The sequence below is a fragment of the Mustela nivalis genome (assembly GCF_964662115.1).
Source record: "Mustela nivalis genome assembly, chromosome: 4".
In the NCBI taxonomy this organism is placed as follows: domain Eukaryota; kingdom Metazoa; phylum Chordata; class Mammalia; order Carnivora; family Mustelidae; genus Mustela; species Mustela nivalis.
Window position 1 is genome coordinate 47,811,726 of NC_139023.1, and position 24,886 is coordinate 47,836,611.

The 24,886-nt window shown below is 47.0% G+C and overlaps 1 protein-coding gene and 1 long non-coding RNA gene across 4 annotated transcripts in view; one reads left to right on the forward strand and one right to left on the reverse strand.

Annotated features, from left to right (window-relative positions):
* Positions 1–14,057: 14,057 nt before the first annotated feature.
* LOC309863333 lies at positions 14,058–16,242 on the reverse strand. The gene is made up of 3 exons (XR_014310999.1): positions 15,929–16,242; positions 15,462–15,538; positions 14,058–14,280 (listed from the first exon to the last, which is right to left on the reverse strand). It is a non-coding gene; the product is annotated as an uncharacterized lncRNA (long non-coding RNA).
* A 122-nt stretch (positions 16,243–16,364) lies between these two features.
* Positions 16,365–24,886, forward strand: part of CCDC149 (coiled-coil domain containing 149) — a 98,163-nt gene continuing 89,641 nt past the window's right edge. For 2 of the 3 annotated variants that reach the window (XM_082728045.1, XM_082728046.1), the window contains exon 1: positions 16,365–16,614. In XM_082728045.1, the coding sequence (XP_082584171.1) occupies positions 16,567–16,614 (48 nt within the window). In that variant the 5' untranslated portion in view covers positions 16,365–16,566. The remainder of the gene's footprint in view (positions 16,615–24,886) is intronic. The other variant, XM_082728044.1, reaches the window with a different exon arrangement.

A 24,886-nucleotide genomic window follows, 5' to 3' on the forward strand; every position in this document is an offset into this window, starting at 1 on the left:
CAAATAAACACCAAAGTGTTTAATGGCTCAAACATGGTAGACATCGGTTTCTTCCACAAACTCTTAAATGGTATTTCTTATGTGGAGATTGGTTCTCTCTGTGTGAAGATTCAAGTGTCATGGCTCCTTCTACCTTGTGGCTTTGTCATCGTCCAGATGTATTGCCCAAGTGTCCAAGGTCAGTGTGCTAACCTGCATCTGGAAGGGGAAAGTGAATGCAGGGTCACATGCAGAGGTTCAACAGGCAGTTCTTGAAGTGGTGGACATCATTTCTGCTCACTTTTCATTGGACAGTCCTCAGAAGGCCTCTTCCAACTGCAAAATCTGCAGGTAAATGTCATTTAGCTATGTGTCCAGGAAAAGAAAATCTGTTTGTGGCCAGCCTGCCACACTTGCTATTGTTCCCTCTTCTCCTGACATTTATCTGTTAAAATAAAACAAGCCAGTGAATTAAAATTCTGGTTGCTCATTCTTTCAGTAGCTATTTATTGAACACCTATTGTGTTCAAAGCACATGCACGGTGGCAGGGGGGTGGGGTGGGGTGGGAGGTGCAGGAAGAATGTGACTGAAAGTCTCCCTGGAGGAGTTGATGAGGCAGAAAATGACAAAAGCTCCAGGAAAGGTTCAGATGGGCTTTCTGGAAGTTCAGCAGCGGGGTCAGGTGGAGGATCCCTTGATAGGGGCGGGGTGCTGCCAGGTAACAGGAGCAGAGGCACAGAAAGGGGTGACCAGGGAGTCCTTGAAGCAGGAAGTGGGAGAGTCAATCAGACTGAAGGGTGAAGGGTGAAGGGTGAAGGAAACGAGAGTAAGTGTAAGTTGGACACTTTTGTTGAGGTCCAGTGCCCTCAGATTCTCACCCGTCACAGGTGATTATGTGCTTTCTGAGAAAGGCTATTCAATCACCCTCTTTCCCCACAGCTATTTTTCATTAAGCAGGTGCCCCACTCCCTTTCCACTTCAAATAATTATAAAGATGATTATGGAAATGATAGTGTTGATGGTGCTAATGATTAGGAGGGAGAAGAGATTTTGTAAAATTTCCTAATCTACTCGGAAATCTCTGCCTCACTCAGAAGAATCCTTGAGATCGTCATTCATGAGCTGCTCTGGGCCGACTTCCACTCCCTTGGAGCTCACAAGAGAAAAATTACAGCAGGTTAGGGACGGCTTTTGAGAATCAGCAGAGCAGGGCGGCTTGGCAATGTGTTTGGAGAACACAGAAGTCACAGAGCAGCACACTGAGGTCAGCTCTGAATGAGACCAGCCTTCTTCACCAGACCATGCTGAAAACCTCTGGTGTTGAGACAAGTTTCCTCCACCCTCAGACTTCAAGAAAACAAAACAAAACAAAACACCAAGGCAGAAGAGCTAGAACACCGGGCTAATGAGAATGCTTCTTCACGGGAATCAGGCAGACAGACCAGTGAAGTGCATGGCACTGTAGCAGTCTGACCGAGGAAGTTTAGCAACGATCCAAATCATTTCTGTTGACATCGGTATCACCAAAGAGAAAGGGGGTGTGCCGCCCAGCCTGTCCCGCGGAGTGCAACTGCCCTTCCTGTCCTTTGCCTATCTTCCTTTCTGGACTTGTTTCAGATCCCAGACATGTTAGAGGATGATGGGAGAACAGCTCTCTTTTGTGAAGACCCTGAGACATTTGTCTGAGTTTGCAGGTGGGGCAGCCATACCGAAGTGCCACCAGCTTGGTGGCTGAAAACAGAAGCGATTTATTCTCGCAGTTTTGGAAGAGCACTCAAAATGGAAGGCAAGAGAGTGGCTAAGGCGTTGGGGCGGGACGGCGCATGGCCAGGTGATGGCCATTCAGAAAGTGAGAGAAATACAGGAGATCAATGCCAAGCCTTCTTCCATTGTTGATGCCATCCATCCCTTTGGCATTCCTAGGCATCCTTCCAAATCGACACAGGCCCACTTCACTGAGTCTGCCTCCTCTCTGGGTATCTACACTGTCTACACATACTACCAGTCTTGCCTTCTTTATGCCCGAACCTCCAATGCATGTATCTCCAGAAAAGTACCTAGCGTGTTGCTTTGGCCACAGTAAGCACTGAGTGGTGTTTTCCTTTCTTAGCTCCTAAAAATCGTACCACAACTTTAGGGATTTTCACTGCAAATCAAATCGGAACTGAGTTTTATTTATTTATTTATTTTTAAGGTTTTATTTATTTATTTATTTGACAGACACAGCAAGAGAGGGAACACAAGCAGGGAGAGTGAGAGAGGGAGAAGCAGGCTTCCTGCCGAGCAGGGAGCCCAATCCCAGAACCCTGGGATCATGACCTGAACTGAAGACAGACACTTAATGACCAAACCACCTGGGCACCCCTGAACGGAGTTTTTAGAGAAGACCAGGTTTACGTGCAAAGACACAGAGATGCAACAGAATCCTTTCAGAGAGCTCTCTTACTAATGCTAAATCGTAGAGAATAATGCATTTCCTGACATTTTCAGATTCCCAGACGAAATTTATACTATGATCAAGGGGAGAACAGGGGTGAGCAGTTTTATAAAGGCTCTTTTGTCCAATCCTTCTTCCAGACTATATCTTTATTCGTGGGGCAAAGGGAAGGAATTCACTTAGAGTTCTTGGATGACACAGGTGTGTGTGCCCTGACTTTTGTCCAAGCCAAGTTTTATGGAAAATATACCTATTCTGTAAAAGGAAATCTGAAGGACTCCAGGGGGATAAAGGAAAGTCTGTGTATGCTTGTGTGTGTGAATGTGTGTGTGTGGCATGAAAGAAAGCCAGAGTGTGCAAGCTTAAATTCATGTATGCTGGAGAGAGGAGGGAGTGGTGGATCAAGTTAACGTAAGGAAATTTAATCTGCATTTGACTGCTTAGCCAAATATAGAAGTAGTACCTACAGGATGACATCATTATAGGGGAAGGTGGTTGTTTCTAAGTGCAACACTCTGGGCTTAGAGAAGGTCTCAGCACCTGCTTTAATCAATCTTACAACTATTTCTATGAAGATTTACACTCATAGAAGTTTGAGTAGTTTTCTCGAGTTCCTTCTTTTGCTTATAGTTTGGAATTTTTCCATGTTTTTGGACGCAAATAAATGCAGCTGTTTGCTCTATAAGAGCAAGGGAAAACATATATTTATGCTGCATTTGTAATATAGAAAATGTTCAATTGAGACTGGATTTGGCTTCTTGCCTTATGTTTCAACTTTTCTTTTTAATAACATAAGATCCTTTATTCATGCAAATGATGCTATTGACTCATCAGCATGGTTAAGCAAAAGAACAGGGTCTGGGCATAAAAACAACGGAGTTTCAGTTCTGCTTCATCAGTAATGACCTTGCTGGATGGGGCAGGTTATATTTTCCAAAGATGGTCCCCAAATCTCACATCACGACATCTTGACAATGTGACCTTGACCCTGTCCCTTTGGGAGGAGGAGTCTGTGTCTCCTCCTCAATGATCCAAATGGGCTTGTGACCTGCCTGGAACCAATGGAATGTGGCGGAAGTGACTCCCGGGCCCCACTTCTGTGGCTGGGGTATAAAAGACAACACAGCCTCCCCTGCCTTCTTCCCAGAATGTGAACATCAGGCGCTGAGCTGCCAGGTGAGATGTTTGCCTCTCCCGAGGCAGCTATTCTGTGAGGAAGCTAAGCAGTATGGAGCAGCCACTGATGGGCACTTGAGTCAAAAGTCCTGGTCTTGGGGCACCTGGGTGGCTCAGTGGGTTAAAGCCTCTGCCTTTGGCTCAGGTCATGATCCCAGGGTCCTGGGATCAAGCCCCGCATCGGGCTCTCTGCTCAGCGGGGAGCCTGCTTCCCTCTCTCTCTCTGCCTGACTCTCTGCCTACTTGTGATCTCTGTCTATCAAATGAATAAATAAATAATCTTTAAAGATTCTCTCTTTAAAAAAAAAAAAAAAAAAGTCCTGGTCTTTGCTGGGTGATGTATGGAGTTGCTGAGTTACTACACAGTATCCCTGAACTAACATAACACCGCATGTTATCTACACTGGAATTAAAATAAAAACTTCAAGAAGTCCCAGTCTTGGAGAAAGACAAATACCATATGATTTCGCTCATATGTGGAATCTAAAGAACAAAACAAATGAATTATCAAACAAGCAGAAAATAGATTCAGACCTATAAATAAAGAGGACAAGCTGATGGTTGCCTGAGGGGAGGGGAGTAGACGCAGCATAAGGAGTAGAGCCAAGGATATGGTGATGCTGTTGTATGGTGACAGCAGCTACACTTGTGAGTGTCATGTAATATATGGAGAAGCTGAATCCCTATGTGTATACCTGAAACTAATCCAACATGGTGTGTTAACTACAGTCAAATAAAACAAAATTTTAAAGGGCTGGTCTTTGAGTTCTTGTAGCCCAGGGTCCAGACACATAGTTGAAGAAATCTTCAGATGATCCACACTCTCGTCATGAAGTTCCTCAAGACCTTGGAGGGTTTCCAGCTGAGGAACCAGTCAGGCCAGAGACCAGCTATCCGTGCCTTGCCCTCTCTGCCCTGCTGGCCGCCATGTGAAGGAGAAATTCAATTCTTTCTCATTCAAGTCCCTGTATATTTGGCTGTCAATTACTCAAGCTCAGCTTTGAGCTTAATATATCCATCAAAGGCTCTTGGTACTTGTATGATAAATTCCCACTTCCAGAATGAGGCTAAGGCTCATGTCTTCCCTTCAGTCTGACCTCCTGACACTCTTCCCCACTGTCTGTGCTTAGGTTCAACAAGTCTTCATAAAGTTTCTTTGCTCACACACAGTTCTCTCTACCAGGACAGCTGTCCTTCTCAGCCAACCCTATTGCCCAGCTAACTCCAGGTCTTATGCTAAATGACATTTCACATGGTTTCCCTATTATGTACTCTTATAGTATTTATCTTTTACAGTACTTATTACCTTGGTGATGGCATAATCATTTGCATGACAATTTGGCATCAGCTTCACCACTACACTGTAGACCTTATGAGGACAAGGTCCATGTCCCTCATGTTTCCTGATCTATTCCCAGTACCCAAATCCTGCCTGGCATGTAATAGTTTACTCAAAGACTATTTGTTGAATTTTATCAAATGAACTTGTAAGATAGCTGACCAAAGTTTGCAGGTTAGGCTTGTGGCTGAAGAAGTAAGCAAAAGATGAACCTGCCCATATTGGTATCAACCTATGACCTTGGCTTCATAGTTATTACTCTCACAAATCAGCTGAGCTCACCCCACCAGGCTGCAGGAATCCTGAGTTTGGTCCCCATAGGCTATCTTAAGTGTCATCAGGGACACTTCTGATAATAGAATCTCTCTCTTTAAAAAATTGGTTTATGGATGAAAAAGTCCCAAGTATATAGGATGCTGAGTTTAGCAGAATCTGTATGTAAATTGGTATTTTGCTGGTGATCAATCTTGTGCTAAAAATGGAAAATCAATAAAAAAAAGAAAATCTAAGGGGAAAAATAAGTTGTAGACATTTTTGGTCCAATGAGTTTCCAAGTCCGAGGACACTGCATCTGAGACCAAGGTTACCGTCTGTTTCGAAGGAGTGTGCAAGAAAACTGGACAACCATTTCATATACACAGAATATGGCTGAAGTTCTCAGTGTGAGAAAAGTTCCAAAGACAATGCTTCCTCTCACATCCTGGGAAAGGCCTTTTCAGTAGCTCCTTGAGACTGAGAAGGGATTCATCACACATGACCAGCGGTCCCGGGATCTCTTGAGCAGCAGAGTTCACAGAACTATTAAAGGTACAAAAGCGGAAACAGCAGTGAGCTTAAGGACATTGAAGTAGCATGAGAAAGAAGGAAAGTCAGTAAAAAACACCTCATCTGAGATCCTTCAACTAAATATTGAAATGGGTTGGCACAATAGAAAGACATGGATGGCACTGGGCAAGAGCCAGTGTCACCAAGTAGTGCCAATTCAAACCACTTCTGACTGAAGTACGGGGGGAAGACTTGGGAATGGTGAGGCATTAACGAGGGAACTAGTAATCCTATATACCGTGAACGTTCTCCAGATAATTTATGTAGATGCCTAATTAACTTTGTTAGACAGAGATGAGGGAAGTCTCATTAAGAAAAATAGCTGTTAGAGTTGAACTGTGTCTCATCCCCCAAATCATATGTTGGATTCCTACTCATCAGTACCTCCAAATGTGACCTTATTTAGAAATAGGGTCATTGCAGATGTAGCCAGTTAAAACGAAGTCATACTGGAGCAGGTGGGCCCCTAATCAACCCAGTATGACTGGTGTCCTATTGAAAGGAGAAATTTGGACACAGGGACAGACACATATAGAAGGAAGACAATGTGAAGAGACACAGAAGTTGGTCATCTACAAGCCACAAAGAGAAGCCTGGGACAGATTGTTCACAGCTGATTTTGATTTCATACTTCTAGCCCCCACAGCTACGTTTCTGTCATTAAAGCCACCCAGTGTGCGGTCCTTTGGGACAGCAGCCCTAGCTAACTAATACTGTTGCGTAGCATAATAGAGTGCACAGAGTGCAGAGAAAGTTTAGTCCTGATCCACCCTTACTAGCATGGTCAATCATTGAAAGACTCTTTAATATGCTCAGTTTCCTCTCCACTCACATGTAGAGAATCAGGAATGATACTCTAAATATTTAACAACCCCTAAGGCACACTGTAGAGGCTGCCAATCCTACAGGCGCCCATAGGAGGTGACTTCAGATGCATTCATTCTTGAAGCCGCCTTCTAGTCTTGGACAACGAGATGAACACCAAGCACAGGGAGGTACATAACAGCAGCCCCGTCCACCACCAGGGCTCCATCCACTCCTTCAGCATTTGGTCAGCTCAGGCCAGGGAAACACATGGGGATGGGAGCCATTGTGGAGAAACCATGAGGCGAGCTCCCTGCTGGTGCCCACATGCGTCTCTCCTGGGCTGAGGTATTTGGTGAGAGAGCTATAAGGGTACGGGATTCATTCCAGGGGCACAGAGCATCTGCCATCTACCAACCTGCATGGAAATATTTTCCACTTTTTTTTTTTTTAAGATTTTATTTATTTGATAGACAGAGATCACAAGTAGGCAGAGAAGCAGGCAGAGAGAGAGGGAGAAGCAGGCAGAGAGAGAGGGAGAAGCAGGCTCCCTGCTGAGCAGAAAGCCCGATGCGGGGCTCAATCCCAGGACCCTGAGATCATAACCTGAGCCAAAGGCAGAAGCTTTAACCCACTGAGCCACCCAGGCGCCCCTATTTTCCTCTTTCAACAACCAACGGGGTCTTCCTGGCTTTTACCTGCTGAATATGAGGTCTGGGATAATTACAGATACTACATGGTTCTGTGAAAATTAGGTGAGGTGAAATGTTTCACGTGCTTAGCAAAGTGCTGGCATATGGATAATGCTCGAAAAACCCTAGTTTACATTGGTATTTTTTTTTTAAGATGCATTCATGTATTGGGGGAGGAGGGGCAGGGGGAGAGGGAGACAGAATCTCAAGCAGATTCCCTGCTGAGTATGGGGCCCAACGCAGGGCTCAATCTTGTGACCCTGAGATCATGACGGGAGCCAAAATCAAGAGTTGTACACTTAACCCATGGAGCCACCCCGGCACCCCATGTTTACATCATTATTGAGTAAGATGGTACTTAAATAGAGCTAATGGAACATTTATTAAGCACCTGCTATGGGCTGTGTACCCTCTGGGTACTAGGGATCTGAAGATGAATATGGCCCAATCCCTGTCTTCAAGGAATGTATTTTTATTCTTTTCTACTTCCCTGATCTTCCTAATGAAAGGAGATTGAGTCTTTCAATATTTCAGTGCCTGTCACTATGGGCTCCACCTTCCTTTCCACACAGCATGTACTAATACCTCATCATTTGGGTATTTCTTTAAGGACTCCTCTATGCCATGGTTTGACTTGAGTGATTCCTGAACTGATAGCATCTAAAACAAAATGAAACAAAACATTTGTATTGAGGCCAGAACTCCATTGATTTTGTGTGCATTAAAATAAAAAGAAAAAAGTCAAGCTTGGTTAATATGTGCCCCGTGTTGCTTTTTTTAAAGAGGGCATCAAAGGATCATGATAAAAATCAGAACTGCTGCTGTGGTCGAGGTGTTTCCAAAGATGGAATTCTTTGGAATCCATCTGTCCCTATGTGCACATGGATGGCCCCATCCCATCCTTACCCAGGGCTGGTATCAATGACCCTACCCTCTTGAAACTGGGCTGACTTGTGACTACTTTGACCAAAAGCTTGTAGTGGAAGTGATTCCATGCCAGTTCCAGGGCTGACCTTTTACAGGACTGGCAGCTTCCACTTTGCTGTGGTCTGAATGTTTGTGTCTCCTCAATGTTCACAATTTTACTCCCAAGCTGATGGTATTAGCAGGTGGGGCCTTTGGGAGGCGATTAGACCACAAATGCTCTGCTCTAGTGACTGGGATTGACGTTCTTGTAAGAGACCCCAAAGACCCAACTCACCCCTTCCACTGTCTTAGATCATAGTGAGAAGATGTCCATCAAGGAACTGGCCCTCACCTGACACTGAATCTGTCTGCACCATGATCTTGGACTTCCCAGCTTCCAGAACTATGAGAAATAAATGTCTGTGGTTTTTAAGCTATTCAGTTTATGGGATTTTGTTATAGCCTTCTGAATGAACTAAGACACACTTCCTCTTCCTTGAAACACTTGCTCTTAAGAAGCTCCTTCTGGGAGCCATGTAGTAAAAATCCCGACATGGAGCGACAGGAGTAGGTGTTCTAATCACCGGCTTTAGCTGAGTTCCCAGACGGCAGGCAGCACTGACTGCCAGCCTCAACTGCCAGCCATGTTAATGCGCTCTCTTGGACATCCCATCCAGCTGAGCCTTCAGAGAACCACAGGCCCAGTCTCTGTCTGGCCTCTACAGGGGAGACTCCACATGAGAACAACCCAGCTGAGCCCAACCAACCCACAAAACCCCAGAAGATAATAATAAGTCAATGTTGGAGCCACTAGGTTTGGAGGGAGTTTGTTGCATAGCAATGGGTGACCAGAATTCTGCTCTTTGGGAACTTCAAATACTCTCAACTTCAAAGCACTGGAAAGAGGCCAGTGCATGGGAATCAGAAGCTGGGCTCTGGCCACAGCTCTGTCCCTAACAGGCTCTGTGACCTTGGGCATGGTGCTTCATCACTTTGGGCCTCTGTTTCTTCCCTAAGGAGTCCAGATCTCCAGGATTCCTCATACTTCTAATTCTTTACGGTGCTGTAATCTTTCTTGGATGGCGGTTAACAGCACCTGCACTAACCATTTGTATAGAGCTCCACCCAAATGTAAAATTCTACTCAATTTCATAGAGCTGCAGACCCTCAAGGTCATCTGGCTCCACCAGCTCATGGTATAGACGAGGAGACACCAAATCATGGGGTTGCGAAGGTGCACCAGCTCCCATACTCACTGCTCCCTTTCTCAAACTTTGTCCAACTATTAACTTCCTTCACCTTGGAAAGGAGTCATTGCTTCTTTTTTCAAATGATCTGGGGTGTGGTGAGTAAACTCGCCAACTTATGTTTTCTGTGTTTTTGTGGTCTTTAATTCTGCCCTCTCACAGCTTTCTAATTGCACCTGATTTTTCTTTTTTTGTGCGTTTTAAATTTTTTTCAAAAGTTTTTTGTTTTGTTTTTACTTATTTTTATTATGGTAGGATATATAGAACATAAAATTTGCTGTATTAACCATTTTTAAGTGTACCAAATGGATCTAGTTCTCATGATTCATTCCCAGTTCCTGGGAAGGGTGACTATTTGACAATGATATAAAGCCATAGAGGCCGATTCTGGAATATTTCTCCATGTTTCTGCAGTGTTCAGCTGCTTGGGGGAACTTGGCCACTAGACTAAGAGCCTCGAGGACAGAAGACAGTGTCTGGACCTGGTTATCAGAAGACCCTCCTAAGAGCTCTTATATTGTCTTAAGATTGTTTTTCTGGGCACCTGGGTGGCTTAGATGGTTAAGCATTTGCCTTCCACTCAGTCAATTAAGCGTCTGGGTCCTGGGATCCAGTCCTGCATCTGGCTCCCTGCTTAGCGAGGAGTCTGCTTCTCTCTCGGCCTCTCACCCTACTCTCGTGCTCTCTCTCTCTTGCTCACTTTCTTTCTCTCTCTCAAGAGAACAAATAAATAAAATCTTTTTAAAAAAAGATTGTTTTTTCTGCCTCACAGGAACAAACAGGGTTCATCAATGGCAGCTGGTGTGTCACAGGTAGGCAAATGAGAGGCTTTTCCCCCAAAGCTAAGCTACTCAGTAGAACAGCAGGGACATGGTACACTCATAAATACCCTTGTTGACAGTCTCTCTTTCGAAATCGTGTTTATTTGCCAAGTTGTGTTTCTGCTAGAGAACAAAGAGAAATCTGCCCTTTGGTGACTGAATGAGGTCAAAGCATTGTAATCGGTGTCACCAAGGCCTGACAGTTTCTGCCCCACAGATGTAATGAAAGTGAGCAGATCACTGCCATTCTTTGAAACATTTGCTCAAGCACACCCACTGACTGTGGCCACGGGCTGCAGGCAAATGCCTCTTCGTCTGCCCCTGGCCGGGGGAGTCACAGCACCTCGACCTTTTGGACACTGAAAGGAATCACAGCTTTGGTGGAAAAGCAGGAACCAGTGGTGGTACCATTCACCTCTGCTGGGAATGAGGGGCAGTAAAACCCTTTGGGTAGACCTTGCATCCTGGGGTCTTGAATCTCTGGTCTCACTATTATGGTTGCAATTTTAAGAGGAAGGCTGGGCTCAAAGAAGCTATTCTCAGAACACCGTGAAGGGTTCACTTTGCAGTCACGGTCATGGACAGGCTGCTCCCAACAGGGAGAGGCACATCATTAGATAAATGTCGTGACCCCGCAGGAAGGGGGAAGATAAAAATCAACATCCAGGGTTCTGAAGGACAGCCTAATGGACAATAAATATTTTACCAGCTTCAGCCATTTATATGGAATGCCACCTTTTCACCCTATCAAATTGTTTTCTTTGTGTTTTCTTCCCTCCCCCAAGACCCATTACTTTTTCATAGCGCAGAAGGGAAAAAACAACACTGTTTGTCACTTTGCTAGTGAATTCTGTACATACAGTAGTTTCTAGATAATGTTAGTTCTCTTCTTTTGGTGTTCCTTTTCACTAAAATAAGCCTGCCTCTCTCTACTGGGTAAAAACTGTCCCCCCCCACCCTATGAGAAAATTAGACCAGAGGACAATGTAGGTGATCCTATTTTAGACAATCATAAGATTTTTTTTTTTTTTTTTTTAAATAACCCTGGCAGAGCGGCAGGGTCAGTCCCTCTCTTGGCCTGCAGGAGAGGCCAGTGGCCCCCAAGTCAGCCATTTCTATTTTCGGATCCCCAAGTCCAGAGAGCTAACCTCCCCTGTGCTGAGGGCCACGCAGCCAACCCGCTGGCAGATCAGGCCTGCAGCCTCTCCGCATTTACATTTCCATAAATTTACATCAAATTTGTGCTGAATCATATCCCCCCCCACCCCCGCAGAAGAAATGAAATACATTATCAATAAGTACAACACATCTGAATAATCAGAGCGACTTTCCCTGTCTCTTTACCATTTAACTCCTTCCTTGGGGCCCGGCCTTACACCATTTCCCAGACCAGCCAGGGCTGTTTTTCTCCCCCTCCCAGCCCTGCGCCTGTGCTTCCCCCGCCCCCCTCCACTCTTCTCTCCCCCACCTTCTTGATTTTCTAGCCTCTTCTCAGGTGCCCCACCGGGCCCCGCCTCTCGCCTTGTCCTCCCTTTCCTTCCTTGCCTCTTCCAGTTCTAGGCCTTTTGCCGCTGACTTCTCGGTCCCCCTTCCCAGAGCCCTTCCATCGCAGGAGCGGCCCCTCTGCCTCGGCAGGTCCCCGCCTCCTGCCCCCGCCCCCCGCCCCGCGACGACCCAGCCAATCACGTCCAGGCCTGCGCCCCTCCAGGATGGCAATTGCGGGTCCCGGCCTGCCAGGCCATCATCAGCCCCACTCAGTCATTTGAGCACCTCAGCGGCGGTTCAGCGGGGAGTGGAACTTCCTTCCACCCCCTGCTGCCGGGCTGATTGGCAGCCAGCGGGGCTGGGGTAAGGAGGGGCCGCAGAGAGCAACTGATTGTTTGCTGCTGGGTAAGGAGGGCTTAGTGGCGGCAGAGAGAGGGCCCAGGAGCTCGGGAGGCAAACAGACAGAGGATGCTCTGGAGTCAGGAACCCCGAGCAGAATCGAGATCTGTCTGATGTCTGGCTGCCAGCCCTGGTAGGGAAATGATGGATGAAGTGCTTTGCAGAGCATCCCCAGGTAGGCGAAGAGAGAAGCCTTATCTTTTACAGAACTGAGGCCAGTGGCCCAGGGGACCTCGGGTCTCAGGGCTCTGTAGCAAGCCTGACTGCCATAGATGCTAGGACCTACAGTTCTCTGCAGTCCTCCACCCGCCACCCCTCATTAAAATCAAGAACAAAGGAATGCACTTAGCAACCAGGTGACATGGGGGAGGGCTCCCGCAGGATCTGTCTAAATGTCCCTCCTTTGACAAAAGCAAGAATTGGGGACCTTGGCTTATATGGAGTTAATTTTTTTTTTAAATTTTATACACACACACACACACACACACACACACATATAGTGTGCGTGTGTGTGTGTGTGTGTGTGTGTACACATAACGTACATCACTATGAACCATAGCATTATAGATCATTTTCTTCCCAGGCTCATCAGACTGGATTTCCTAATTCAGACAGGAGAAAGGTGACTGGGGGGAAAGGAGTGGTCATGGATATTGCCAGTTATGTAGTTCAGAGAAAAGCTGAGCCAAAAATCTCAACTAGAGATTTGCTCGGTTCCCTTTGAGGAGAACATTGACATTTTTGCTTGGGCCGCCAGAATCCGAATTGAAAATACTGTCTGGAGAAGTTGTATCAAAAGCTTTAGGGCTTTCCTGGGTGTCTGGGGCCTGCTGGGACTCGGCCAAAGTTATCTCGCAAGTCAGTGGAGATGTGGTGATGGGAGGGTACGTTTCCAACAAGTTCAAGTTGCCCTTTGGTTCCCAGTCTCCCCAGAGGTTTTTGTTTGTTTGTTTGGTTGGTTTGGTTTAATTTTCATCAGTATCTATCTGCTGCTTCAATGTCTTAGATTAAGCTATTCTAGAGTTGCCACATCTAAAACCTTCTCAAACTTTTGAAAGTCAGACACATCACTCAAAAGCATCTAAGCACTTTCTTCTAACACTATAGGTACATATAAATAAATAAATAAACCTGGCTCTGGGGCTATGAATCAATATGGAAAAACTGGGACCCTGGAGATTTTTCAGAGTGCTAAGAGGGTATGAAAATAGAGGCAAAAGCCAACATTTCAATACTTAGTGTCTGGGTGGCAAATTTAAGAAAAAGACTTAAGACACTCCTGATTTTCCATTGGTCCTGTGCAAATGGACTGTGGGTTGGAACACTTAGTGTACTGCCTTTATCAGATATAAGGACAGTTGGTGAGAAGTTTCAGTTTTTTTCTTTGATGAAAGTTCACTACAATATAATTAGCTTTGTTTTCGTCAGCTTGGGCTACTGTTGATGAGGTATCTAGAGGCCTTCTGGTATAGGTGCCTAAAAGCTTAAACTGCATTTAATTATTATTATTACTCAATGTCAGGCTACATAAATGAAAAGAGATAAAAAAGAATCGCTTGCAGCTCCATTGCCTCGGTTCATGATTAAATCTCATCTCACAAGCTAAGCAGCTTCAAGCTGGCACTCGGGGCATGGAAACCTCTAAGGAAAACCCCAGGCAACTACAGAGGCCATGTCAATGGAGTTAAAAGTCTCCCTACATGCTGGGGTGGGTAGAAGCTCGCTGCTCTTTGATTTTCCTGCCCAATTTTATTTTTAAATACCTCAATAACTGGTTGACTAACTGCAGGGAAGGAAAACACATAGGGGAAACAGAGTCATACAGAGGGCTGTCTTAAAGGTATGTGGTCTCTCAGGTGACGATTCCTGGGCTTGCAACTTCTTCTGGATTGTCCTGCCGCCTGAAATCACCAGGGAAGGCTCCAGAGCAGCAGCTGACCTGAAAGCCTCAGCTGCACATGATAACAGGAAAGGAAGAGCTGCTTTTCTACCTGAATGCCAGCTGAGACGAGGCACAGACCAGGAGGCAGTGGAAGGCAGATGGACCGGGTTATGCCTGCTCTTCCTGCAGTGTAGATCTTTGACAGGTCGGATGAAACCAGATGGTTTGCCAGAGGGCAATATATGGGCAGACAATCCCTTGCTTTGTAGCATGAGGCGTTGATCAGGCTGTTAGGAACAAGTGTTTGACACTGAGTTAACCCTAGACATTCAACTCAGAAAATGAACCTTCTTTTCACCTCCTCAGATTAAAAAGAGAATGGATTAGGTGGCCCAGCATGGTCAGGAAATAAGAAGCCTTAGGATGCATTCTAGCCTTTTCTTTCTTTTCTTTCCATTTGCTAGAACATTACTTTGCAAAACCTCAATGGTAAGGCTTGCAGACCCTCCAGGACAGGGGCCAGGGTCTGCAATATTATTGAACATGTCCAGGATGTATACAGTATTTGTATACAACAAGCACTGAATAACTGTGCTGCCTGGTTGACTGGTGGGCTCTCAGAGCCCCTGGCCTGCCAGAATCTGTTGTAGAATATTCTTTAGATGAAGGCCTGGAAGGTCACGATGCCAGGGGCTGTTGCTTGTTAATGGCTGCCAGGGACAGTTCTGACCAACCAGGCTCTTTCTCAGTAGCTTCACCATGCCGGTTATCTACTGATACATAGCAAACTACCCCAAACCGTAGTGGCTTCAAACATAGCAGCCATGTATTTAACTATGTGATCTGGGGTCTACAAATTGGGCCAGGCTCAGCTGGGTGGTTCTTCTGCCAGTTCCTACTGGGCTCATGCATGAACATGTCATCTGTGGCAGCTGGGGGTCATTGGCGTCATTCTTGTATCTGTGGCAGTTGGCTGGTTGTTGGTCTTGAGTCTATTATCCAGGAAGCTATCCTGGGCTTGTTTGTATGGTAGGGCACACAGGTTCCCAAGAGCATAAGCAAGGATTAGCCCTCCTGCACATTTGTAAACACTGCGTTAGCTAAAGCTAGTTATGCGGCGGAGCCTAGAGTAGAGTCAAAGCTACAGACACAGGCTGGGGCACGGGCAAGGAATTATTAACATTTTACAGACGGTCTGCAGGCCGACAAAACAAGGCCAACGATAAAATGTGGTATGTCCTTCTCCCAGGTGTGGTACATCATGCTCATCCAAGATGCTGAAGAGATCCTCTGGGGCCAGATGTCCTAGCCGGGTCTCTGTTTCTCCATTTTTCAGATCTCTGTCTCCATATTGGATACATGAAGAGAACACCCATCTCACAGGGCTGATCAGGATCCAAAAGGGGCTAAAAATTATAAGGCTGGCGATGATGCTCCCAGAAATGGGTCCATAGCCTCTTAAACCTACCTGCTTATCCCCTCAGGTAGGGCTTCTGCAAGCCTGGAAAGTCCACATTGGTGGTGGTCCATGAGAGTTTAGAAGACCTGGGAAAACCATCTTGAATATTAATGACTTATTTGTGAAGATTCCCTGCCCTCTGCAATTCTCTTCAGCCCTTCCTCTCAGGAGACTGTCTCTGATTGAAGCCAGCCTGTTCCCTACACCTCTCCACAACCCCCCCCCCCCCCCGGCTCCCCATCCCCCGCAAGAGTGCAGCATCCCACTCAGAGCTTTGGGTCCTATTTAGAATTCAGTATTGTTTTATTTTCAATTTTTTTCATTTGCTTTCTATTTATGACAGCTGATAATTTGAGAAATAAATATAAGTAAACATTAGGAACTTAAAAAAAATGTTAAATATATAACACGTGGTCCCTTCATTCCCATGACCATCAAATATTTGTACAGCTCCTACTATGCGCCAGGCCCCGCACCTGATGTTCCCTGGAGAACAAAGCCACTGACCTGCCCCAGTGGGGCTTACTCAGTGGTTCAGGGGCTGGCTGAATTTGGGGGTTTGGTTCTTGCAGTGGACACGCAGGTGCCTGTGGAGCCCACTTCCTGGCAGGGGACAGCAGGAATCCCTGAGCCAGTAGCGACCAGCAGGCCGAGGCCCCCTCAGGTTCCTTCCCTGCGAGGCTGGGCGCAGGGGCGGGATGGCAGGCGTGGGGCCAGGGCCTGGGCGCAGGAGTCAGAGGACCCGCGTGGCAGTCGCGGATCGGGGAGCCGGAGGCCGGGAACCTGAAGGTCGGGCGGCGCGGGGAGCCCCGGGGCCCGGCGGACTGTGGCTGCGGCCCAGGAGGCCGCGGCTCCTCCTCCCCTTCCCGCGGAGGCGGACGTTGAGTCAATAGCGCGGGCGGCCGCAGGCGGCGGCGCGGCGGCTCGGAGGCGCCCGGCCCTCTCGGGGCCGCGCGGGGTTCGGGTCGGGGCGACGGCGGCGGCGCGGCGGGGGGAGGCGGAGGCGGTGGAGGAGGAGGCGGAGGCGGTGGAGGAGGAGGTGGAGGAGGAGGTGGAGGCGGAGGCGGAGGAGGGCGGCGTCCATGAAGCCGGCCCGCGCCTGCAGGAGGAGGCCATGAACGGCGACGGGACCGAGAGCGACTGGCAGGGGCTGGTGAGCGAGGTGAGGCCGAGGCGCCGGCCGGGGGGACAGGGCCGGCTCGAGCGGCCGCCCCGGCCCACAGCCCGCGCCCCCCAGGGTGGCCGAGCGGCGAGGGGACGCGCGGGGGACGCGCCGGCCCCCGCCCCCGCCAGGTGCGCCGTTCCTCCCGCGCTTCCCGGGCGAGCCGGGCGCCGCTTTGCTCCGCGCCATCTGGTGCCAGCTTCTGGGGAGGGGCCTTCCCACTCTCCCCCCACCGCACCGCGGCAGGGTTTGGCCCCGGATTGGAGAGCGAAGCGCGGGCATCCGGGAGGAGAGGCGCCAAGCCCCACCTGCTTGCCTGGTCACCACTGTTCTGGAGCCTCGCGATTGGACAGCCCGTGCCGAAGCGGAAAGGGGGTGAGGGGAGGGGGGGGAATCTGGGCCCTGGGGTTCCACTTGGGCCAGGTGGAATTACCTGCAGTGGAGGTTCGGGTGGGGGAGTTCGGCATCCTCCGTAGCCTTCATGCGGTCACTTAGTCATTTCTGTCAACACGTGTGTACGGTGGGCCTACCCCGTGTAAGGCGAGAGCCCTTATCAAAGGCTGTGAAAGACAGGTGCGGAAGTCATTCGGGTCTGTGGAAGCAGAAACACCAGGTCCCCCCGCCCCCCACCGGCCTCACCCCCGCCGTCACAAACTCCCCTGGGGTCCACTTGTAGTCTAAGCTGTTCCCACTTGAGCCCACCTGAGTTTTTTGGCGTGCGAGAGGCTGTCCACAGACTCCTCTGGGTGAGAGTAAGGACTGATGTGTTCCTGTCACAGGCAGGTGGCTCTTCCTGACTCACTACCATATGTGACGGCAGTTAGCCACGTTACCAAGCCATGCTGAGCATCCCTCGGAAATTTTCCATTCTCTCCCTCCTGAGAACCATCCCCCTGCCCCAAGGCCAACCTGGGGTTTCTTGGACTTGACTCCTGTGCACACAATGTAGAGTGTAGTGATTTGCTCTCTTCCTTCCCCTTGCGGGATGTTGGAGGGAAACCTGGTAATGTTCTTCTCCTTTAGTCATTTTCTGGGGCTCCAGGTCAGTCTGATAATGGTACTTAATGTCCAGTGTGTGGGAAGCGTATTTCTGAAGAGGAACAAGATGTCATAAGTTCTCCCTGGTTTAGTTTGTTTACTCTTGGTCTGGTAGTTGAAAGCTCCTACCCAACTAGACAGCATTCTGATAGGTTGTTCTACCCGGGTCTCCTCTAACTATCAGGCTTTATGTCAAGGGACAGATCCTCTAGAGGACTTTTCTCTTGGCCCTTCAGGAATCATACCCAGTAGTCAAGGATGCCAGAGGTGGTTCTTCATTGCAGTCCCAGTCCTGGGCACTGAAATGGCAGCGGAATGTTCACCACTCCAACGGGTATTTATCAAATGTCTATTCGCAGCCAGATACATGGTGCTTGGGATCTGGTACAGAGAAGACTGACAACCTCTTCAGCCTTCCAGGAATTTCTGGAGCATATGTTGCAGTTAGGGAGAGTCACACAATAGACACAAAGAGTGCTAAGGAATGGAATGTAAAGGATGGAAAACCAAAGGAAGGAAATGCTTAATTGCATTCGAATGTGTCTCTCTGTGGTGGGCTTACCTCTGCCTTGCACTGACCACAGTGTATTGCAGACTGGTGGTTCCTACCCACCCCCCCAACCCAACGTGGGTTTTCCTTGGCTTTGTTCCAAGTGCCTACACACTGAGCTCCATACACAGCAGGTGCCTCCAGAATGCTTATGGAATAAATCAAAATCCTGAAATGGGTCTTTCAGGAGTTGCCTCCCCTGTCCCAGCTGCATTTCTTCAGGGTAAGGCCTTCTTGCCTTCCCCAGTCATTCATTAAAGACTTTAGAATGTGGAAGGCATACAGCAAGGAGGTATACTTGCTGCTTTCATGATAGCGAATGTCTATTTCTTGAGTCCCTCAACAATGTTAAGCATTTATATAGCCTCAATCTCATCATGGTATAGAGTAGGAATTACTTTGTATTTTACAGATAAGGAAACTGTGGCTCAGACAGGCTAAGGAGCTAGAGAATTTGAACCCTGGTTTGTCCGACTTTCTTGGGATCATTAGACTATACTTTGCATTTTTTTTTTTAGGATATTATTTATTTATTGGACAGGGGGAGACACAGCAAGAGAGGGAACACAAGCAGAGGGAGAGGGAGAGGGAGATGCAGGCCTCCCACCAAGCAGGGAGCCCAATGCAGGGCTCTATCCCAGGACCCTGGGACCATGCCTTGAGCCAAAGGCAGACGCCCAACGACTGAGCCACCTAGACTGTACTTTGTATTTTAATCCCTGGCTCATCTGTCTACATTTTCAGCTAGACAATAGGTTTTCCAAGGAAGGGGATCATGTTTTATTCAGCTTTGAATCATCAGAGACTAAGTCAGTGTTTGTTAGAGTATGATCTACACATCACCTGCACCAGTCATTTAGGGAGCAAAAAGTACAAAGAGTCACTCTGCATTATTGGGAAAAATGCAAGTTTCAGAGTCTCTCCCCAAATCTGTTGTGTACCGACCTCCTCACCATGGCTGCATCAAAGTCCTAACCCCTGAGTAGCTGTGAATGGAAACTTATTGGAGATAGGGCCTTTGCAGATATAATTGAGTTAAAGACTATGAGATGAGATCATTCTGGATTTAGGGTGGGCCCTAAATCTAATGGTGTCCTTATAAAAGAAAGTAAAGCTAGATTTCAGACACAGAGATACAAGGAAAAAGGTCATGGGAAGACAGACACACACGGAGGCCATATCAAGATGGAAGCAGAGATCGGAGTTGTACAGCGCAAATCCCGGAATGTCAAGGTTTGCCAGCCGCCTCCAGAACCTGGAAGAGGCACAGAACAGATTCTCCCTCGGAGCCTCCAGAAGGAATCAGTTCTGCTGACACCTTGACTGTGGACATCTGGTCTCCACAGCTGTGAGAGAATAAATTTCTGTTTTAAGTCACCCAGTTTGTGATAACTGGTTATGGCAGCCACAAGAAACCAATACACCCATGGCATGAAAATGCCCAGGAGTGTAGCCTCAAATCTGCTTTTCTCAGAAACTGAGCTACCCGGGAGATTCCCCTGCCCACTCAAGTTGTGCTGGCTGGCTGTGGACTGAGTCTGGCATAGAGAAGATATCTGATACTCAGCCAAGCAGGATTCAAGGAAGAGAGTGGTCAGTGGCCGGTGGTGTTTCACAGTGGTTTTGGAGCCCAGCCGAAGGAACTGGAGAAGATGTCACCAGACATCTGACCTGAGCTGAGTGGGCTTTTCAACAGCTCCCATTGGTTTTCTGCAGAAGACCGGGCCCACCATTACCCCTCCTGCCCAGAGCCCTGTGCTCGCTTTCAATCAGTTTACTTCCTCAGCTTGCTTGACTCTAGGAAGCAGTTTTCATTTAAAATGATCCTACAGAGATGAGTTTTATTTTCATATTTCTAGTACAACAAGCTGAAATTACAGTCTCCTCTCAGGCCCCGAAGTCAACACGGCCATGCATGTGAAAAAAAGCATGGCTTGTGTGCTGTATTGGAAATTAAATGTCTGGGGAGGAGGAAATGATGTTCTTTATGCCACCTGAGGTGATCTTTCAAAATCAGGGAGAAATCTTGAAATACAGCCATGCAGACAATCAATACCTTTCTATATCCAAAATAAAAATGCTAGCCACCTCTTAGCCTGGTGCCCTGTGATAAACCATGCTGAGTTCAGTGTCCCTATTTTCACTATTTGAGTGTTGGTTAATTAATTAGATAGCAATCAGTCTCATATTCCTTGAGTGCATTGTATGACCCTGGTCCTCTGCCCAGGTCAGAGAGATTGAAATAGACATATCGTCTATTCAATTCTGTCTATAGTTGTCCTATGGTTAATGGCACAGCTGTGGGTCTCAGGAGTCGACCAAGATTGGGGGGTGAACCTTGGTTACCTCTTTCTGGGTGCAAATGTTCAAAAACCCAACCCAAAGTGGCTAAGCTCAGGGAATTTACTGGCTGATGTTGGGGGTTGAATTGTGCTCCCCCAAAATATCTGTTCCAATCCTAACCCCCACCTTACAGCTGCAAACGTAACCTCGCTTCAAAATAGAATCTTTGAAGACATAATTGAGTTAAGGTGGGTTCCTAGTCCAATGACTAGTGTCCTTATGAGGAGAGGAAAATTTGGACATTTGGACACAGGGATGCACAGAGGAAAGACCATGTGAAGTTACAGAAAAAAGAAGGCCACGTGATGAGCTATACGCTATACAGCTAACAGGAGGGCCCCCGATTGCTGGCAACCACCAGAAGCTAGGAAAAGGCAAGCAACAGTCATCCCCTAGAGTATTATTAGGGAATGTGTCTCTGTTGACACCTGAATTTTGGACTTCTAACCCCCAGGAGTATCAGAGAGTTCATTTCTGTTGTTTCAAGCCCCGCGGTTTATGGCAATTTGTCACAGCAACTCTAGCAAAACAATGCAGCTGGTCTGCTACTAATTCCAAAGCAGGGGTGGTTTGGGGCACAGCTGGATCCCCGACTTGCAAGGACACTTGGCTCTCCTTGCTGTTTGTCTTCAGTCTCAACCTCCCATACTTTCAAGTTCAGAGGAGAAAACAGAAGCTCTTAGGTAGTACATTCCATAAAACCGCAGGAGTCACTCCCTGGGAACTCAGATCACCGGCCTGCCCTGGAATGAAACTGCTCTGGATTGGAGTCCTGCCTCTTCCTTTCCCAGAGCTTGTATTTGCATCCGAGGGGGCTTGAGCAGGACTCTGCCCTTGGCAGGGGTGATGCGGTGGGGGGGCACGCTTCTGGTACCGGGCCACAGTCTCCTCTTTTCAGGCTAGTATCTAGTCAGAGGTCACCGTTGTGTCCCTCCTTGTCCCCCTCTCATGCTACTCGTGTCGATGTAGTGCTTAGTCACTGCTCTGAGCCTAGGGGACTTTGCTGTCTGGCCCAGGCTAGGGGCAAGGGGTTCCTATTCTGCCTGCCCCTAAATCACTCCTGAGCAGAGGGGAACTTGTGGAAACTATTGTGCAGTTGTCTGGGTAGATGTACCACACGACACTTGGCTGGGTATAAGACCCTTGGGATTATGTCTTACTTACTCAGAAGGAAGGGTAGATTCGTTAGGGTGAAGTCTAAGCCACTGTAACCAAGATACCTATCCTCAAAATAGATCGTTTTAAAGTAGGTACATAGGTCTCATTCATGTTACAGTGTGGTGGTCCATCTGGGGAGGGCGGATTCAAGAATCCAGATTTTGGGGCACCTTCTTACTCCAGTGGGTCCTGGGGGTGGTCCCCAACTGTATGTGTAGAACTGGTTGGTGCCATGTTTTTGCCCCAGCCCATGAGGATGGAGAAAAAGAGGTTAAGGGGTGTCCGGGGCTAGGGGTTTTTGTTTAATGAGGGATGACTTCTGCTCCCATCTCCTTGGTCTGAGCATAGTCACATGGTCTCCCCTCGCTGTGGGAGGTGTTCTACCGAATATAATCTTTTAACAGTATGTGCTTAAATTTGGGAGGGTTCTTCTTAACGCTACCTGAGGTTTTTTTTGTTTTTGTTTTTGTTTTCACAATTTGGAAGATTCAAAAGTGAGAAGGATACATAGGACATGAAAAATACAAACCATAAAAGGAAAAAAGGATAAATTTGACTTTATCAAAATTTAAAACTTCAGCTCTTTGAAAAGCTCCACTAAGAAAATGAAAAGATAAGCCACAGATTGGGAGAAAATTTGCACAGAGCACATACCTCATATCTGGAATATACAAAGAACTTGCACAACTCAATAATAAGAAAACAAGCAACCTAATTTTTAAAATGGCAGAAAAGTCCAGTAGACACTGCCCTCAAGAGATCTGTATGGAAAACAAGCCCATGAACAGATATGCGTTATTACCGTTGCTAGAGAAGTAGAAGTTAAAAACCACGGTAAGATGCCCTGACACACTTATTAGAATTGAAAAACAAAACAAAACAAAAAAAAACAAATGAACCAAGTGCTAACGAGGTTGGAGAGCAGCCGGAAGCCCCATGCGTCAGTGGAGGAACAGGACATGAAAATCCTTTTGCAATTTCTCATCAAGTCAAACATGCACTTAACTCAGCAACCCAGCAGTCCTACTCTTAGGAGTTTATCCCAGAGAAAGGAAGACCTATGTCGACACCAAAACCTGCATGTGAATGTTTATAGCAGTTTTAATTTATAATTGCTGATAATGGAAATAGTCTCCATGTCCTTGAACTGATGAGTCGGTAAATGGCTGCACCTGCATGTGACGGAATCGTGCTCACCATTAAGATGGAACAGACCACTGGTCCATGCAAAAACATGAATGAATCTTTAAGACATTTGGTACACCTGAAGCTAATGTAACACTATGTGCCAACTATACTAAAAAAAAAAAAAAAATTGGCAAGTGAAAGAAACCAGAGGCTCAAGCCAAGCGTACCTACTATAAGATTCCATTTATATGAAATTTCTGGGGAGGCACAGCTAAACAGGCAGGAAATAGATCAGTGGTTGCCAGAGCCCAGGAGTGGGGTGAGCAGATTGACTGCAGAGGAACATGAGGGAACCTTCTGGAGTGACGGACATATTCTATGCCTCGATCGAGCTGAAGACTACATGAGTTGTGTGTGCTAAAATTCATAGAGCTGTATACCCAAAAGAGAGGAATCTTTCTCTGTGTGAATTATATCTCCATTAAAATAATTATTTTTAAAGGGAAGACTTGGGTAGTCAAGATCGCCATTGCTCCAGAGAGCCTCACTACTTACCTGTCCAGGTCCCCACTTCATTGGGATTCCATCAAGACGAGCCATGCTCTCCAACCCTGTCCGCTGGTTTTCACTCTGCTCTCCCAACCCAGGCTGATTGGGGAGAACTCCATGTGCATTCTTAGAGACTCCCTGATAACCAAGCTCTCCTCCTTATACTCTTGATTCTGTCCTTTCCTTAACTTTGGAGATCTTTCTAGTCTTTTGGGAGGTTTTAGGAGAGGAAGCTCCTGGGGACACTCTTCTATGCCCTGATGTCTTAAGGACCAAACTTTCAGTACTGAAAAGCCAATCACTCTGTTGCCTGTGTTTTGCTTGGTGCTCCTTTTCTGGGAACATCAAGGCAGAATGACTGGCTTCTTTAAAAAGGAGAGGAATATGTAGCGAGAAATGGGATAGGGGTTATAGGAAGTGGAGGCAAGGTGGGTAGATAGAACCTCAGTTAATATTTCAAGGTATTATTCATGTTAATAATATTATTACTAAGTGAAAAAGCAGTACCCAATAGTGAGCACATATATAGACAGTTGGTAAGGCTTGAGTAGTAGAAAAAAAGCTTCTCAGAGGCAGTGGAACTTGAGCTGGGTCCCTCTCCTTTGGTTGAAGAGGGCATAGGTGACTACAACAGGAAGCAGGCATGAACCCTGGGCTGGTGGTTGACTTTTGAGGATATGCTTCTGGTAAAGGCTGAAACCAGTGGCTTGGGGTATAGCAGACATTAACTAAGCCTGGAATAGCCAGCGTGGACCAGATGGTGAACGACTACAAAAGCAAGACAGAGGGTGTGCTCTAATGTAGCTGGTAATAGAGAGGCACTGGGTGCTTTTTTAGCTGGATTACAAGTTGATGAAAATATTTGGAATAGATTTCTTTCCACTGAACTCAATGATCACAGAGCCTCTTACATCTATGAGGCACTATGCCAGGTACTGGGGATATTCAGGCAAATTTGTTAACTTTGTCAGGAATCAGGGAAAGACAAGATGAGAGGCCAGTAACCCAGTCTTTTCTGTCATCACCTACATTCCCAATTATTCCTTTTGCACTGAAGTCATACCATTAATCATACGGTTTCTAAATAACCGATAACTTGTCTATCTTCCCACGGAACCCAAAAGATCTTGAACTCCTTGAAAGTAGGAACCATGTGTTATTAATTTGTGGCCTTAGCTCTTTGCTCCATTATTTTGCCCTTTGTAGGTGTTAACTGTAGAATATATGAATTTGGATGTTTTGAATAAATAAAGTGATAAGGAGACATACCATCTATAGGAATAGAGGAAAAAGAATGGCTGTGAGGAAGATTTTTTTAAAAAGACCCTTACGGGATTTCATAGTCAGCTGTTTGGGAAGGTGAAATCAAAGGAGTCCGAGATGACCTAGAGAGTTGGTGAAGCTGGGTGTTGGGTGTGACGGAGGGGTGGGGGTAGCCCGGTCTGGAGAGAAGAGCTGAGTTCCATTTAGAACTCTGCATTGTTTCGAGTTTCCTGGGAGTACTTG